The 17721-nt window shown below is 37.2% G+C and overlaps 1 protein-coding gene across 5 annotated transcripts in view; it reads right to left on the bottom strand.

The window, feature by feature from the left end:
• CTNNA2 (catenin alpha 2) overlaps positions 1-17721 on the bottom strand; it is a 952135-nt gene that overhangs the window by 61985 nt on the left and 872429 nt on the right. For all 5 annotated transcript variants that reach the window (XM_063078019.1, XM_063078018.1, XM_063078020.1 and 2 more), the window contains one exon: positions 2477-2628. In XM_063078019.1, coding sequence (XP_062934089.1) covers positions 2477-2628 — 152 coding nt within the window. The remainder of the gene's footprint in view (positions 1-2476; positions 2629-17721) is intronic.

Genomic DNA, 17721 nt, shown 5'->3' with positions numbered 1-17721 from the left:
ATACTTTGAAAATGTAATTCTCATGGTCTATTTACCTTATTTCACAAGTTAGTTTGTAATGGAAAAATGATCTAATTTGTAATGGGCTTAAAAGGTTGACTATCTTTCCTGTTCCTCTCCTCCAATTCTCCGGTCTTTTTTCTCTGTCGTCTTCCTATCTTCCTTGGTCTCTCTCTCTCTCTCTCTCTCTCACTCACTCACTCACTCACTCACTCACTCACACACACACACACACACACACACACACACACACACACACACACACACACACACACACACACACACACACACACACACACACACACACACACACACACACACACACACACACACACACACACACACACACAGTATTAGACTGTATACCAGATAAAGCACAAGAGTGAAGGAAAAAAAGACAGTCTTTGCTTTCCAAAATTTCATAGTCTGGAACAAGTAATAGACTAAAATAAAACAGTGTAATAAATACAATAACAAGTTGAAAGAGATATAGGTAGTTAAAGAATAGGGTCATTATTGTTAAAGGAGAAAATGTGGGGAGAGAATATTTGAGCCAGGCTTTGAAAGATGGTCAGTTTCACATATATAAAATGGGCAAGTTAAAAGAACAGGAAATTACTGTGACAGTCCTAGAATTCCAAATTTGAATACTCCATTGTTAAGTATAATTAATATTGTCTGATACAACTTACTGAATGCTCTGATCATTTTGAATTGATCATGGAATTATTATGAAAGACAGACATAATTAACATGAAAATAGTCAAGCTGACTTAAAGATGAGAAGATCAGAAGATGGCGTGTAAAGGAGTCTCACAAAAGGAGTTGGTGGATATTTCAGGAGAAGCATGGATGTCAATAAGGAGCAAAGAGAGACTCTTTTTGGTGATCCTCGATTCCAGGGTGCTCAGATCACTTCAGAAACATTGTGTTCTGGATACCACAGGTGGATAGGGCTATGCCTAGACTGAATATCTTCAAAGATAGCAGGATTTGGAGGAGAATTAACACCATATATGAAATCCCTAAAGGACAGATATGTCTTGAAATACCTGAGGCACCACACACACAAAAATGAATTCGTTGGTTGTTATTGTCTTGTAGTGTTTTTTTTTTTTTCTTTTTTTTGTCTTTTTGAGGTGGGGGAGGAAAGGGGGCATGGCTTAGGTACTCAGTGACCACTCTGAGAGAAAATTTTCAAAGTGAGCCCAGCAGATGCTTCATGGTTTCATTGATCAGCCTCAGAGGGAGAAAACTGTGTAGGTTGAGGGTGAGAATGAGGGTAAAGATGTGGTCTAGGGCTGCCCTGTCCTATACAGTGTCCACTAGCTACATATGGAGCTACTGAGCACTTTAAACGTGGCTAGTGCCACATGGTGAAATAATATTTTGGATATATTTGGTTAAATAAAATATTAAAATTACAATTAATTTCACGTCTTTTTTTCTTTTTTTCTTTTTAAAAAAATATATCTACTGGAAAATCTAAAATTACAAGTACAGCTCCTGTTATATTTCTATTGGACATCATGCTCTTGGGATTAGCACTTTAGAAGCCCCATCTCATATTATAATTGATGACCTCAGCACAATAGCCATAAATGTATCTTTGACAAGAATTGCACTTTTGCATATGTAGTCTATTTGATAAAAAGAGATCTATGGCTAATAAAAGTGGCTAACACTGCTATGCTAAGTAGTATGCTATTGGTAAGGTTAAGAAGAAAAAAAATTCATCTTAGGATGGAATATTATGCAGCAGTTAAATGGAATGAAGTAAGCTACGTGTCTTAACAGAGATAGATGAAGGCACATTGTGGGTGAACAATTCAAGCAGCAAATGATACTACATGAGTTTACAAATTAACTATAACACATATTTTCTAGGCCTGTGTTTATATATAATTACTTAGACAATGGTTTGGAAGACTCACACCTACCTGACAACAGAAGTCTGAGGATGGGAAGATAGTGGGGTGGCTAATGGGGAAAGGTTTGGTGTAAGCTTATCTAGCCCTATTTATAATGTCTGAATTATTTTTATAAGGAGAATATAATAATGTATCAGTTTATATTTCCATCATAATAACTATTATCATTATTATTATTATGAACATTACTAAGCTGGGTAATCTTTATCTCATTTCAGCCCATTACTTTCTGATCCTGATGAGAAGACAGTGTTAGCAAGAGGCACAAATGGAAAACAGCAGGGGCACCCCTAAGTCTGTATGAAATTTAGGAAATAATGCATGCAATAAGCAGGCAGGGCATCACACGTTAGGATATTCGGTGCTAATCTGGGCTTGCTGAGTTCACTCACCCCTTTATAAGTAAAGAGTCTACCTTGTCTGATTAAGTAAAGCGCCAAACAGCTTACCAAGTTAAACTGAGTAATAAAAAAATAAGACAGTTAACTCTTTAGGGTCCCTACCAGAAGCTCTGATCAGCTCTGAGCTACAGAGGCCTCACCTACCCTGATCATCAGCACAGCCTTCCTGATGTCCCGAACACCGTCATATACCAGGCGAGAGGCATCGATAAACTCATTCTCCTCAAATGGTTGGGGGACGTTGGCACTCAGGGCTTCAATGGCAACCTCTACTTGTTCAGCAAAGCGTGGCATCACTGGGTGAAACAGAGTGAAAAGCACTGGGTTAGGCAATCTCTCTCTCTTTCACTCCGGCCTCTGAGCAAGGTGGCAGTCCTCCATGCATTCCAATGGTCCAGGGGAGCAGGGTGCCCATCTGTCCAATTTAGTGTTTTTTGTGCCACTTACCTCAGCAGGAAAACCAAACTGTTACTCCATGCATGGTGATGATTTGCAAAAGAGAAACGTTTAAAACCTACCCAAGGTAGTGTGGTATACTGTAGGAATACAGATTTCATGTTATCCCAACCTGAGTTGAGTTCCACTTCTGCCAGTTACGGGCTGTGAAACCTTGGCAAAGCTTTCTTAACCCTCCTAAATCTACTTCTTTGTCTATGAACTATAATAAGTTTCTACCTCAGGATTCAGAAGAATAATGCATACAAAAGTATTGGATGGAATCTGGCCCTTAGAAAATATCAAAAATGTTTAATATCAGATGATATAATCATAGCTGGTGAGTAGCGGACCTTAACCTATGTAGCTTCATAATAAACTGTGAATGAAATGATCCAATCCATTCCACTTTTGTCAGGAATGCAGGATTTGAGACCTGTTCGGGGAGGCTGTGGAGCACTGTGAAAGAGGAAAGAGGGAAACCGCAGGACACACCAGCAGAGAGACCTATGGAAAGAGAAGACCAATGGGATCAAAGGTAAATTGTTCTATTTTACCAGGATCACCTTGATGTTAAAGAAGATGCGAATATGTTTTCAAAATGCTGGCACCTATCTCTTCACAGGGGCACCTGCAAACACTCTGGAAGTTTGTGGAAAGTAAACTCAGAGGAATGTCTGGAATACTTCCACTGACTACTTAAAAAATGCTGCTGATTCACTGATCCTCAAAAATTATAATTCAATTTTCTCAGCTGTTATCTTGGAACAATCAAATCATATGGCCAATGAAAGCCAAAAGCACAATTCATTTTATTCACAAGGACAATAAAATTAAAACATCATTCATCTATTTCCATTTCTGAACTTTCATACCTGCTTCATCTTTATACTCATGTTCATCCTCTGTGGACACTTGAACATCCATTTTAACCCCTGGTGTGAGAAACTCTGCTAAATTACTTTATTCTCTAGGGTCAGCATATTCAAGATAAAACATTCCTAGAAAAATGCATTTCTATCGGGAAGAGTCAAACTTCTTTAATAATAAAAAAAAAATGGAGGAGAGTTAGAGGAAAACAGACTCATCATTCTTGTAATAGAAATTATCAAAACCAAATGCATGGGGTGAATTTCCTTCTGTGCCTGAATTAGTAATATGGGTTCTGTATATGATTTGAATTTTTCATTTGGACTTTTGAACTGCATTTAGATGAAAAGAATTTGGGGAATATTGAGCTGTATTACCATAAATATAAATCAAATAAAACTAAATTTCTAAGAAACCACTGCCTTAAACTCAAGCAATTTCAGTTATCCATTTGTGTTGGGAATAAACTTTTTTACATGACTGAATAATATAGATAATTAAAATTGACCTCCTTGAGCATGAAAATATTTTTGTATGTATTTTGCATTTGGAAATGACAATCTTTCTTAAACAAAACGACAAATTCCCTTCTTTTCTTAAACTGAAGATTCTGAATTATATTAATTCCATTCTATTTGCTGTCGACGCTGCTATAGTTGTGAGCGTCAATGATTGTGCAGATTTATATTATACCATCGGGTAGCACCTCAGATGCCTAAAATTGTTTGTCCCTGCTGTAAAATTGGTAAAAGGTTAGTACTCCTACATGCACATAGAATACTCCTACAAATAAGAAAAAAAAAATAGAAAAATTGACAAAATTAATACATTTAAATCACAGAAAAGAAATTCCTATTACTGATAAGTACACAATAAGATGCTGAGCTTCACTAATAATAGGCAGAATTACAATGTAAACAATGAAATATCTTATAACCTGTCAAATGGGCAAACTAATTAAAGCATGATAATATTAATCTTCCGAGCATGTAGAAAAAAGGGAATCCTTCTACTGCAGATGAGTTCAAATGGGTTCATATCATTTTGGTGAAAACTTTAACCAAATCTAGTAAAATGAGTCTTTCCAGTCTCAAACAGTAAGTTGAGTTGGGGTATTATCTAGAGTATAGCCAAATATTGACTTCTAAAGAGATGCTGATTAGGATGGCTGAGTAATTGTACATTGGCGTCACAAGAATGTCTTTGTGCTGCTATGGTTACAGTTGTTTTTTGTAAGGTTGTATATTCTAAGAGTTAAAAAGAAAATTCTGCAAAACCTAAGAATGAAAATAATTGCCTTAAGGGAGCTCTCTCAATAGGCTATACCCCATCCCTATTTTGAATCCTTTAACTCAAGGGATCCACTGTGAGGTGCTTACTCCAGATGCATGGGCAATACATCCAGATGGGAAAAAAAACAGACTTGGGGATGTGAATCAGGACACCCAATATATTAAAGTGAAAAAGTCAAAGTTGGAGTGTGCAAAGCAAACTGAAAATATAATTTGTGAGAAATATAAAAACACATTAAAAAGTACTATGCATAATTTAAACATATACGCAATTTTATATGTTCATACAATGTTCTGAAGAAAGGATATGTGCCACCTTAAATATAATGGTTACTAAAAAAGAAAAAAGTATAATGGTTATTTTTTAGAGGGGAAGGAGAGGCATCTGTTATATTAGTCTCTGTTCTTTTTGTATCTGAATATTTTCATAATTTGAATATTTTAAAACAATGAAATTATTCTCTAGGTTGTACTTCTTATAAAACAGGACTCTGAAAAAATAAAATTCTATCATCTGAAAGTCAATTTGATCAACAGTGGGGCATTCCCTTGGAAATTGTGACTGTCAAACACTTAATGTTCTACCTTAATAACTACCAGCTAGAAAGGTGAGTTAGGTAGAGCCCACCACCCAGACTCCATCCCCATGAACGCATCTCTATCTGCACGAAGACCTTTGTTGATGCTAAAGGGAAGAGGAAGGTTTCTGTGTTGTTTTGCTCATGCAAGGTCATCCTGAAGAAGAGATGAGGAGGAGGAAGAGAAGTCAGGGGTGACATGCTATCTTGCTCCAACCACCTCCAGGCCTGACTCTGCACCCAAGGGAGAGAGAGAGAAAAGCCTAAGACTAAAGGGACTATTTTTATGAGGGCTGCTCTAAAACTCCATGTTTGGAAAGGGCACTTTATTTCCACCAGCGTGGAGTACAGAATGTCTCTAGTGAGATTTGGATGGCAGGGCCTTGGTATGAACAATAGTGTTATTGACCTGGCATCGTCAGAAGAGGCAGAAACAAGGCCCTTTTATGAAGTGATTTGAACAAAAATACCATCAACCTTTCAAGGGGGAAAAAGAATGGTGAACAGGGCACAGAATCCTTACTTTTTCAAATGGAGGCTCAGAGTGCAATTTAGCCTTAATATTTAAGTGACCTTATTATTCTCCTCAAATCAGTAAAACCTAGAACTTGAACTCATTCAATTGATTATATTTACTGTAACTGACAAGACATCCATTTTCTTACCACAAGTCAGTGTTTTTTGGGGTATGACCCTTAAGAAAATCTTTCTCTGTGCTTTGCTCTTAAGTGCATTCAATACTAATTTATTTAGGGCTTGGTCAACTGCTACTGCTCTTTAACCAGCATCCCTTTGCTCTCCACCTTGCTGTGCTCATTCCTGGTTTAGTTTTTATCCCCTTTTTTCTTAAGAGTGACAAGACAGAAAAACAAAAGTTTATAGAAAAATGAACCATCTTGACAGATCCTAAGATGTTAGTTTAACTAGGAATTCTTCTAACACCTTGGTAGTATCTGAAAATTAAATACTCCAAAAGTAAAACTAAGAGAAAAAGTCTCAAACTCCTTCGAATATGATGCTGCTTCTGCTTTTCACTAATTAGGACAAAACACAGCATTGCCTTCGTGATTCGCACATTATATATTAACAGAGTTTCTGATACAGGATTATATAAATAGAAGCTTCTTTCTACTTTCTGAATTACATCCAAAAATGTAGGTTCCACTTTACTGTTATTTATTAGAAATGCTGAATTGCTCTTAATAGCCTATGTCCTGAAAGGGTGATCAAAGTTGAAAATAAACTTTAATTCAAGCTATACTTTTGTATGCAAAGTGCACACTAGGCCACAAAATGATGACACTCAAAGAGTAATGAAATCAGAGTTAAGTATGCATATAAAAATCAAGGTCACATCATTCTTGTGTTGATTGAGATCCTAAACCAGAGGTGAGGAAGTTCTGGAATAAATCCTCCTGAGAGATTTCAGAGGTGAAGTTTCAGAGCACAGGATGAGTCAGTTAAACGAATGAGAAGTTGTGCTAAAGATGCAAATAGGACTGCTGACAACCATAAGGGCAAAACCCAAGGTTAACTAGAGGTAGTGGAGATGAACAGCCAGCCAAACCCACTGCAGTAATTCTCTATAATGCAAAGGCGACTATAAAATCTCTTGATCGAGATGCAAACACAAACTTCTGAGACCTTCCTATAGCTCCTGTCTGTCTCTGCCTCATTACCTGATCCTACCTAAACTCAAATGTTCCAATTAGACTCAATCACCTCTAGGTCTCTAATATGACATGGAGACACACCATGTCATATCAACATGTCCACGAATAACTTATTCTCTCATACTAAAATGTACTTTCTTCTCTTTGGTCCAGGTGAACTCTTCCTCAATCTTCAATCTCCAATTCAGAATTAACCGCCATTGTGAAGCCTTCCTTAATTTCCAGACACCCCGAAGTAGACAGTCCTCTACAATGTTATAGCATCTTAATTATGTTCATTCTGTTAGAGCACTTCGTACACTGCCTTAGGATTGCTTGTTGGCATTTCTGTATTGTAGAGGGTTAATATCTTGTGATGTGTTCTGCTAAGAGGACAGCCATGACCTCTGGCCACAGCCAGAAGAGACACATGGTGCCAGTACCCATGTGGGATGTGCTGCTGCACACAGTGTTTCTCAAGATGACACCAGCTGTGGGAGACTGCTGCATCCTTGAACTCAAGGGAGTATGCAGTAGAGTCTATCCCAATAAAATTTCTGGAGGTTCTTCTCCAGGGGCTCCCCCTCCTTTGTCCCTGCTCACTTACTTTTCCCACAGCTTTCATAATAAATATCCATTGCACTTTGACTCCTGGCCGTCACTAGCTTAGTGAATGGTCGCTCCAAGTCCCTTGGTTGCAACTGCCATTTTCTCCGAGTAGTTCATTATCGTCTCTGCTTCAATATTTGCCACATTTTGGTGACCCCAATGTGATTCTTTCTATGGGCCATTCCATGGAATGGTAAGAAACCTCCCTAAGCCTTTTCAGGATAAGAGACACGTCCTCCCATAATATGGTGCATAACTTTAATTGACTTCCCTCGGCAAGGTTTAACACATTTTTTTTAGAAGCTTCTTTTATTTGCTTAGGCTGCACAGACCTTCTCCTTTCTTATGGGAGTTAGCTTGGTGTAGCCCCTCTGGGCATCTCATCGCTTTCAAGTATTTGGGCTTTGAGTAATTCCTGCGTCTCTGTCACTGAGAGGATGACACTGCATGTTAGCTGTTTCACACATGAGACACTTTTAGGCAGAGACCATCTCTTCTTCACTCTTTGCATCTTAAATCCTTGCCATGCTTCTGGCACATAGAATCTATCCAGTTGGGAAGAAAAGGAGGAGAAGTAAAAGTAATGGGATGGAGGAAAGAACTCATTTGTCATCAAGTATTTCAGGGATAAAATGAGTAATATCACATTGCACATACTGAGTCTCTCTGCCCATCATTTCTTATTGGTTCAGTAATTTTATTAAGAGTTTCATGAGTCATTAACCAAGTTATTAGTGGGCATTCTAGGTTTGGTCTCTGGGGAATTTTTGGAAACCTGAGCTCGAAATCCTTTCAGGACTGCTTTTTGCATCAGGAGCTTCGCCAGTGTACAAGGAGAACAATTCATAATTCTATCCTAGTCTAGTTCACCGAGGCCAGACAAGCACGTCTACACACACAAGGCTCATCCGATTGTGGTGGTCCAGTCAGCCGACAGTGTGTTCCTTGCCCAAATCTCATGACGGAGCATAGAGAAGAGAGAATAGACAAAGCCCTTATTCTAGAGATAGAACCAGTGCAAGAAATATAATAAATAGAAACATAGAATAGACGCATTTGAAGAAATCTAGAAAGATTAAGATATCAGGACTGGGATGGAATTGTGGCTAATTCCAGTGCAGGAATTATTTCATTTACTACCCCATCATAGATAGCCATGAAGCCTCCATTTTAACACTTGGAATTAGATAAAAAAATTAGGTGTTATTGGAGAACAGGTAAATGGAACTAGAAAGTACTAATTCAGGCCTTGTGGGAAATGAAGTAAATTAAAAATGGAACACCAGTTAATGCTGAATCTCTAAACATAGGGAAGTTGGTATGATTTACTTTGAAAACTGTCTTTCCCCCATTTTATGTCCTTCTCTCTCCTTGGCAAAACCATATCATTCTTGTAACAGGGCTGCATTTTTTTTTTTTTTTTTTTTTTTGACTGGTAAGGAGATCGTTACCCTTGGCTAGGTGTTGTCTGCACCACACTCAGCCAGTGAGCGCACCGGCCATCCCTATATAGGATCCGAACCTGTGGCCTCAGCGCTATCAGTGCTGCACTCTCCCCAGTGAGCCACGCGGCCAGCCCAGGGCTACATTTTTAATAAGAAATTTCCCATGAAATTTGCCCTCAGATAAACTTACTCCTAGAACTTTCCTTTGTATCTTGATTGCCAAGGCCAGTGGTAGACATTGTGTTCCATTAAGACCTCACCAGATCCATGAGGAAAGAGAATCTTTAAAAGTTAAGACTTCACAAAAAAAAAAAAAAAGCAAATTGCAAAAGGAAAAAAAAAAAAAAAAAAGAAAAAGGATTAAAAACCCCAGCTTCTATAAGACACTTTTTCCACTGCACCTCCCAGCTTAATCTAATATTCTTATAAACTAGTTCCCTCCGATCTCAAACTTATACCACTTTAATTATTTAATTTATATTAGTTGACTGAATTTAAATCTAGAGCTTTTGAAAAATGTGGTAGAGGCAGTGTAGAAATGAAACTTAAATACTTTAAATTTAAATCTTCTGTCTACACCAATGATATACTAGCTTTTACTGTGTTCTCTCTTGATAACTCTTAATCAGGTTGGAAGACGTTGAACATTGAAACCTAGGATCAAACCCAAAAGCAGCCCACCTTAACCTGCTCCTTATCCCCTGGTGACTATTTGCTACCTGCTGCTACCTCTCCAGACAATCGTCATCATCATCCTGACCAGTCCTAATTCTTCCATCCTGTGTGCATTTTTAGACTGTTTTCATCAGAGTCAGTCATCTGTTTCCTCTGTGGGAGTTCCTAAAGGCTGCCATTTTCATCAATTCATGGTTGGGAAATTCTAATGTACACTTCAAACATTAAAATAAAACTCAAGTTCCAGAAGGCCATACATAACACATGAGCTGAATTGTTTGATAAAAGATGAAAAAGGACTGCCTACAAGAAGGGGGTGAAAAACCCTCGAAATTCCATTCACAGTAAATATCCTAGGAGAATCAGGGAGCATACATCTGTTCTTGCCTAGACACAAATTCCTTTCCCTGAGGAAAGAAAATGCTTGCATGGGAAGTTTTCTTCTATTTTAAAATAAGCATTTCAAAAATAATCACAAATGGCTTATAACTTAAGACAAAAGGATGGCACATTTAATTCAGAAACTTAAGGAATAAATAATTGAGCACGATGCCTTATTTAGCTCAGTGTTTGTCAAAACCTGGCTTGATAAATACAGTATAATTTGGCATTAATGATGTTTAAATACTTAAATTGCATTAAGCTGTAGGAAAGCACTTGCCCAGAATTTATTGCATGTAATTTAAAAGATTCTGATCTTGATCATTAAGCATTATAAAAAAGAGTACAATCCCCCCAAAAAGATTCTGTGTCATTACGTTTATTTATATTCATGAACATTTTTGAGCTTCAACTCTAATCAAGGCTGGAGGAAATGAAGAGGTGGTCTCACATCTCAAGGGACTAAAAATTTTTTAAAAAATCAATATATACAAACACACAACCAGGTAGAAAGACAGCAGAGAGCAGATGGACTAAAGGGAAGCAGATATATACATTAAGATAGGCAACAGACAAATGGGCAAACACACAGTTTGAAACGAAGGGCAGTGTATGGCAGGTGCCAAAGGAGCAACTAGATAATAAAAGTAATAAGAGCACACAGGAGTGGGATTGGGGTGTGGTTAGAGAGGGGACTTCACTGACAAGGAAGGAAACAGCTAGTGCTAGAGGATAAGAAAAATATAGAAAGGCAACCCAGGTAGGGATATCATTTTGGGGTCACTTTGACCATAATAAACAGAACCTCTCTGGTTCTGATATCTACCTATTATTTCAGGTCCTTTAGCTACATGCAAAGCATCACATTTTTCTTTATCAAAACTATTTCTGGTATATTCCAAAAAGGTATGTGTGCTTCCAAACAAGTGACTATGCACATATTCTTCTTCTCTCTGATGCACCTGTCACTGATGTGGCAGCTTCCCCTCTGCCAGAGAACTTGGGGGAGGGGGCCTTATTATCTCAGTTGTGCTCAATTAATACATCCTGGCCACCAATTCCAGTGGACACCAGCACAGACCCCGCTAGACAAAAAATGCAGGCCTCTCTGCTACTCCACTGCCACTGCCACAAACGCTGGTTGCTGATGTCCTAGAAGTGACAACACAGCACCGTCTTCTTTCCAGTTCCCAGGATTCTGAATCCACGCCGTGATTCATGCTGAGCTGCAGAGTCATGTCCCTCCTTTTGGTTTCACTTTGACAAACAGGCACTAGAAAAGTGCTGTTTGTTCCACTATGTCGCCCCTAATTTATAGCACTTAAATGTGTGATTGTGAACCTTCCTAGGACCTCCACACCCCATCTCCACTTCCATGTTAGAGGCTTTATTATCAGGATAAAATTGTGTATCTTACCTTCTCTTTTTTAAGTTACATTTTATTTTCTTTTTAACTTTAAAAAAAATTGAAAAATAGATTTTAATTGTGATAAAACACAGATAAGAATTTCCATTTTAAGCATTTTTAAACATACAATTGCATGGACTTAATTACATTCATGATGGTGTATGTAACTACTATCTCTATTTCCAAAATTTCATCATCCTATTTGAGCATCACATATTGCACATGGGCAATGATATTCAACTTTGTACCCCAGAATTTATGTACAATCATCTATGTTACAATAAAAGAAAAAAAAAACTTTATCATCCTAAACAAACTCTATATCCATTAAGCGAAAACATCTCATTATTCCTTCCCACCCATTTCTGGTAACCTCTAATCTATTTCTGTCTCTGAAATTTTTGTTTTATTTTTTTCTTAATTGGCCCATGATCATTGTATATATTTATGGAGTACAATGTGATATTTGGGTACTCTTACAACGTGTGCAATGATCATAGGCTATCTAGCATATCTATCACTTCATACTTTTGTCACTTCTTTGTATTGGGAACATTCAACATCACCTCAACTAACTACTTGAAATTACACAGTAATTTGTTGTTAACTATAGTCTCCCTGTATTGCTATAAAACACTAGATCTTATTCTTCCTATTTTTTATCTTTTATGAAAATAAATGGAGCATATTGTACATACTTTTCTCTACCTTGCTTTTTACTTAACAATATATCCAGAGATTGATTATATAGTTATCCCCATTCCATTTTATAGCTGTATACTCCATTGTGATTGTATCCTAATTTATTCAAGTAGTGCCCTAGTGCTAAATATTTGTGTTGATTTCAGTCTATAATCCTATAATGAATAACCTCATGAATATGTGTTTTCATATTTTAGGACAGTACGTAGAAAGAACGGATCCTTAAAAATGAGAGTGCTTTCCAAATGGTAAATGATAAAAATATCATTTCCAAATGGTAAACGATAAAAAATCTTGATAGATAACACCAAATTCCCTCCATTTTGCATACCTACCAGCAAAACAAAAGGCTCCTTATTTTTCTTTATCCTTAACAGACTATGTCATACAACTTCCGGATTTTTGCCATTCTGGTGGGCAATGGTTTCTCGGTGTAATTTTTAACTTGTATTTATCTTGTGAGTGAGGTCAAGCAACTTCTCCTTTGATTAAGAACCATTTACATTTCTCTATTTAAGGTATTTGGTTAAAGTTGTGTTTTCTGAAATGGTTCTTCAGCCACTCTTCCCTAGAGAGCTAGAAATATCTGAATTCTATCAGAACATATAATTTACCAATAAGCCAGTGTTGACAAAATATTTTCATGCTTCTTCATTGTCAGGGCTTTCTGAGCCAAAACTACAGGTAAATTTGTTCAAAGAATAACTCAGTAGGAGTCCTAAGATAGTGAAATAACCTAGAGAGAGATTTACAGGTTTACCTTTCCAGAGATATGTCTTTACATATAAAACCAGGAGCCATGTATTCATATTCCACAGGGTTATAACAATCTGGGCACATTTCCTAGAGGAATTTGTTTACATTAAAGAGCAAAGGTTTCTCTTCCCACCTCAGGAGGAGAAGAGAGCAGTAAGTACCAATTCCCATATAAGCTCCCAGATTCATAATCCTGTGGTTTCTTTCCTGAAGTATGGACCTTCTCTGCAGGTGCAGAAGCTATCTGCCCTCATCACACTGCCTTGAGAGGGAGAGTGGAACATGGGCAATTGCAGGATTTCTCTTGTAAGCAATGATAAATTTGTTCTGAACCAGAAACCCTGCATTTGCTTTCAGGATAAAGTAAATATTTTAGTTATTAAAAACTTATCAGCCAGATCTCTACAATACCTAGAGTGTGTAGGTCTCAGTCATATAGAAAAGGCATCGAGAAAAACTACATTGTCTGTGTAAGTGGATGAGATTTCCTGTTCATTCTCCCCTCACTTCTGACTTCCAGCCACCATGCATACCACAACCACCAACAGGTAAGACATTTCCTCCATCTCCCCATCATTTTGACCTTTCAGAGGGAAATAAAATACTTTACACCAATAGTTAGGGTTATATTAAGATACATTTAAAATATAATTAGGATGTCTAGGCTGAACAATCTTAGTCATTACAGTTTCTGTTAAAATTCATTACTTTCATAATCTAATTTCAAGGTCAGTCGTGGAGAAGTGATTTAAAGTGTGATAATCCTTTACTATCTATAATATCTAATTATTCTTCTTTCCAATAAGCTGCCCCTACCACAATCTTCTGATATTGATTTAACCTCCCATCCACTTCCCCCCATATCCAGCCACAGGGATAGGCAGGTCACCCAGACCTGTCCAATCATAAGACTATCCTGATAGCAACAAGAATCAGTTCAAATGGAGAAAGTATACCCCAAACAGCCAATCAGATTGTTTCCCTTTGATAAGCAGAAAGTAGGAGGAAAATAAATTTCTCTGTTTATCCTATAATCTTGAGCCATAAGACTGGGGCTGCTGATCTCTACTGAAAATTTTTTTAAAAGGTGTAATGTTCTAATTTCTTGTGTTCATTTAATCACCACATGCATATTAAATGTTAACTATGTGATAACACCATTCTAGACCATGGGTACTTAGACATACCTACCTCTAAGAACTGACAATCTAGATGTGAGCAGTGCCATTTACACTGAAGAAGACATACTAAATGTCAAAAGATGGATAGAGTTCTGTTGTCTCCAAATGAGATTTGAGCTAGATCTCAAAGGATAAGTTCAATTAGCAGATGTAGAGGAGGAGGAGAAAGAAATAGGGAACATTCAAGGAGGACAGAGGGAGCCACACAAATGTGTTTTGCCTACAGAATAATAAAGGCAGTCATCCAGATGGAGCAGAGGGTTTATACAGAGGATTCATGGGCAATGACTGTCCACGTTGAGAGCACTCATGGGGAAGCCAAGAACAGTGATGCACATGTTCCACATTTAATAATATTGACCATCCCTGAATGACAAAACATTAGGCATTACAGGAGAAAACTAAGTCCCAGAGGCATTGATTAATTTGTTTAAGGTCACCGTTAGTTGGGAACAGTCAAGGAACTGAGTTCTTCCGATTTCTAACCTGGATTCATTCTACTGCAATGTACTGTCCCAAATGTAGCCCTCAATATTATTTCCAGTTTGGGTGCTTTCTATTTGCTGATCTTCTTACAGTTTCTAGGAAAAATACATTAAAATGGTGTCTAAAAAAATCTCCTCTTATTCTTATGAAACTTTATAGATTATAGATGGTATAAAAATTATACCATCAGCTTTGTTCTCCCAAATAATGGTATTTGAATTTCTGCATACAGAGGGCTTAATAACATAAAATGCTCACTTACAAATACTTTATTTTTTTCTTATTCTGTATTATTTTTTTTTTTTTCTGAAGAACTGTCTGGTAGAATCTCAGATCTCTCAACCTAATCACGTTCACATTACCATGAACTCGCATCAGCTATCAAATTTATAAAAATGACATTTCAATATAATCCATTCACTGAAGAATGAGCTCCTCTATGTCTATCTAAATATGTTATCACTAAATGCACTTTCACCCCCCTCAGCCTCCTGCGGCAACCTGATTTTGTAAATGAGATCTATGAAGATGGGTCTGGTCAAGCGTGTACTTACTACCAAGCTGTTGGCAATTTGTTGTAATTCAGGTTTTATTGAAGAGCCCATCAAATATGCCATGTAAGTATTTAATGGCTCTGCTATAGATCCAATTCGTTGTATTTTCATCAGCCTAGATTAGTTTTATAAAAAATAAAGAGGTAAATTTTTACATTTACCTATGTAAATATTGCCCTGCAATTTCAGCATACTAATAATCCACAAAATTACTTTCTTAAATTTAACTCAGCATTCATATTAACACAAAAAGCACTCTTAAGCAGAACACTCTTTTCCATGAATTATCGTCTTTCCTCAGTAAAACTGTCTGTGGTTTATTTACTGCAGAAAGAAAATAATTCACGGAAAAGACAGGGACAGTTTTGTCACTATTTGGATACTTCTCAATTTTGTAGCCACTCAGTGAAGGCAGCGAGGTAGTAAAGTAGGGGTCTCCCTACAACGACCCACCCCTGTGATCATTCGCATGGCTAAACAGGTGCTGGCCAGCACATTCAGCAGCAACATCTAGTTTAGTACAAGTTTTTTGAGCATTCTGCCCTTTTGTAAATTCTTGGTAATATACTCCCAATCCCACTTCCCTTCACCTTACCCTGTTGTCCACAATATAGAGGCTTTGTTTTAACCTGTTCAAACCAGTCTCTATTGGGGGATACTTCTTTAGCTTAGGGCCATGATTCTCAGTGGGCATTATTTCTCCTCCCCCCCGCCCTCGGGGTATCTGTCAATGTCTACATACATTTTTGGTTGTCACAACTTTGAGTGGGGAGGGAAGAGATGCCACAAGTGTCTAGTGGGTGAAGGCCAGGGATGCGGCTAAGCACCCTATAATGCACAGGACAGCTTATCCCCCTACCCCCAAGGAAGAATTACTCAGACCAAAGTGCTGATAATGCAGAAGTTGAGAACTTCTGACTTAAACTCTTGAATCGAATGATTCAGATTTTAAAAACTGGGCAGAACCTAGTAGATGTGGCAAGTCAAAAACAACAACAACAACAAAAAAAACCCAACAACAGCAACAACAACGAAAAAACCCCCCAAAACCCACACATGACATTTCGTCTTCTTTTTCTTGATCTTTCTCTTAGCACCCTCTCCTTCTTACCTACTACCCCTCTATTCTCTCCCCCAAATCAAATGTACTCGCAGGACTAAATTTGATGGATTCAAACGGAAAAGTGACCAATTCAATATGGCAATATGGCTCTAAGAATTTTTTTTTTTTAAACCAGAAACAAAACATTAACCCAAAAGTAGATATTTGGGCATCAGTAATACACATAGTTTTATTTTGTCGATGTGTGTGTTCTTAGCACAGCCAAACACTGACATTAATACTAGTTCATTTCAAACAATATATATAACCAACAACCATAATTACAGAACTGATCCTATGGACTTTCTCAAACTCCATGAATCTAGTGTATGCAGGCACATTCTCCAGCAATTCTAATTCACAATAAGTGAGTTAACACTAAAGTTTTTGCTTTCATTTCTTTGGCTACCTCTCCAGTTACTCACAAAGAGAGAGACAATACTGTTCCTGTTTAAGAAAGAAAAGAACAATTGGAGACAAACAAATTTATATACAAATTTATATACCTTTGCATATTCTAGTTCTTAGCCCACTAACATCTACTTTTCCTTGACACGTATTCCTATATTTTCTACTAAAGTTGTGCATACCTGGTTACCTTCCTAGTTATCTTTAATAGATTCTGAGAAATAGAATCTAAATGTTCTGTTCCTGTAATCTATTGAATTATTGGATATGGACATCAAAATAAGAAAGATGATTTTAGTTAAATACTCAAACTGTTCAATCACTGCAAGGAAAAGCTAGGATGAGAATTTTAAAGCTCTGACAATGAACAAGTAAGAGTAAAATCTTGACTAACAACAATCCAGGATGGATGGCTCTTTTTCACTGATATATTTCTATTTATTTAATTTTTTTTTTTTAGTAGAAAATCAACCAGAAAATTATTTACATCTCAAGACTTTGGGTGAAAATTATGTCAAAATATTTCAATCAACTAAGCAACTGTTCTTGCCTTTAAGTAGATTTTGACCCAGTGGATGACACTCCTGTTATTAAAGACCCAATAAGAAAAAAACTCTAAAATGTCTCCTGAACAGTGCCTGAATTCTCTGTAGGTACAAAGTCACATGTAAATTGGCAATGTGCTCTGTGTCTTTCATCTGCCACAATTGTCATTCAAACCAGTCATGAGCAGGTAGGAATTGAGAATCCTGTCTTTGTCTTCCACCCTTCTCTGATACTCTTTGTACAGTGTCAGATTCAAGTGAGTGCTACTGTGTGTCAGATGTATACCATATGAAGCTAAGACTTTGTAAG

This window comes from Cynocephalus volans, chromosome 14 (assembly GCF_027409185.1).
Source record: "Cynocephalus volans isolate mCynVol1 chromosome 14, mCynVol1.pri, whole genome shotgun sequence".
Lineage (NCBI taxonomy): Eukaryota > Metazoa > Chordata > Mammalia > Dermoptera > Cynocephalidae > Cynocephalus > Cynocephalus volans.
Note: the sequence above shows the minus strand (reverse complement) of the source record. Positions and strands in the feature narration are given on the sequence as shown.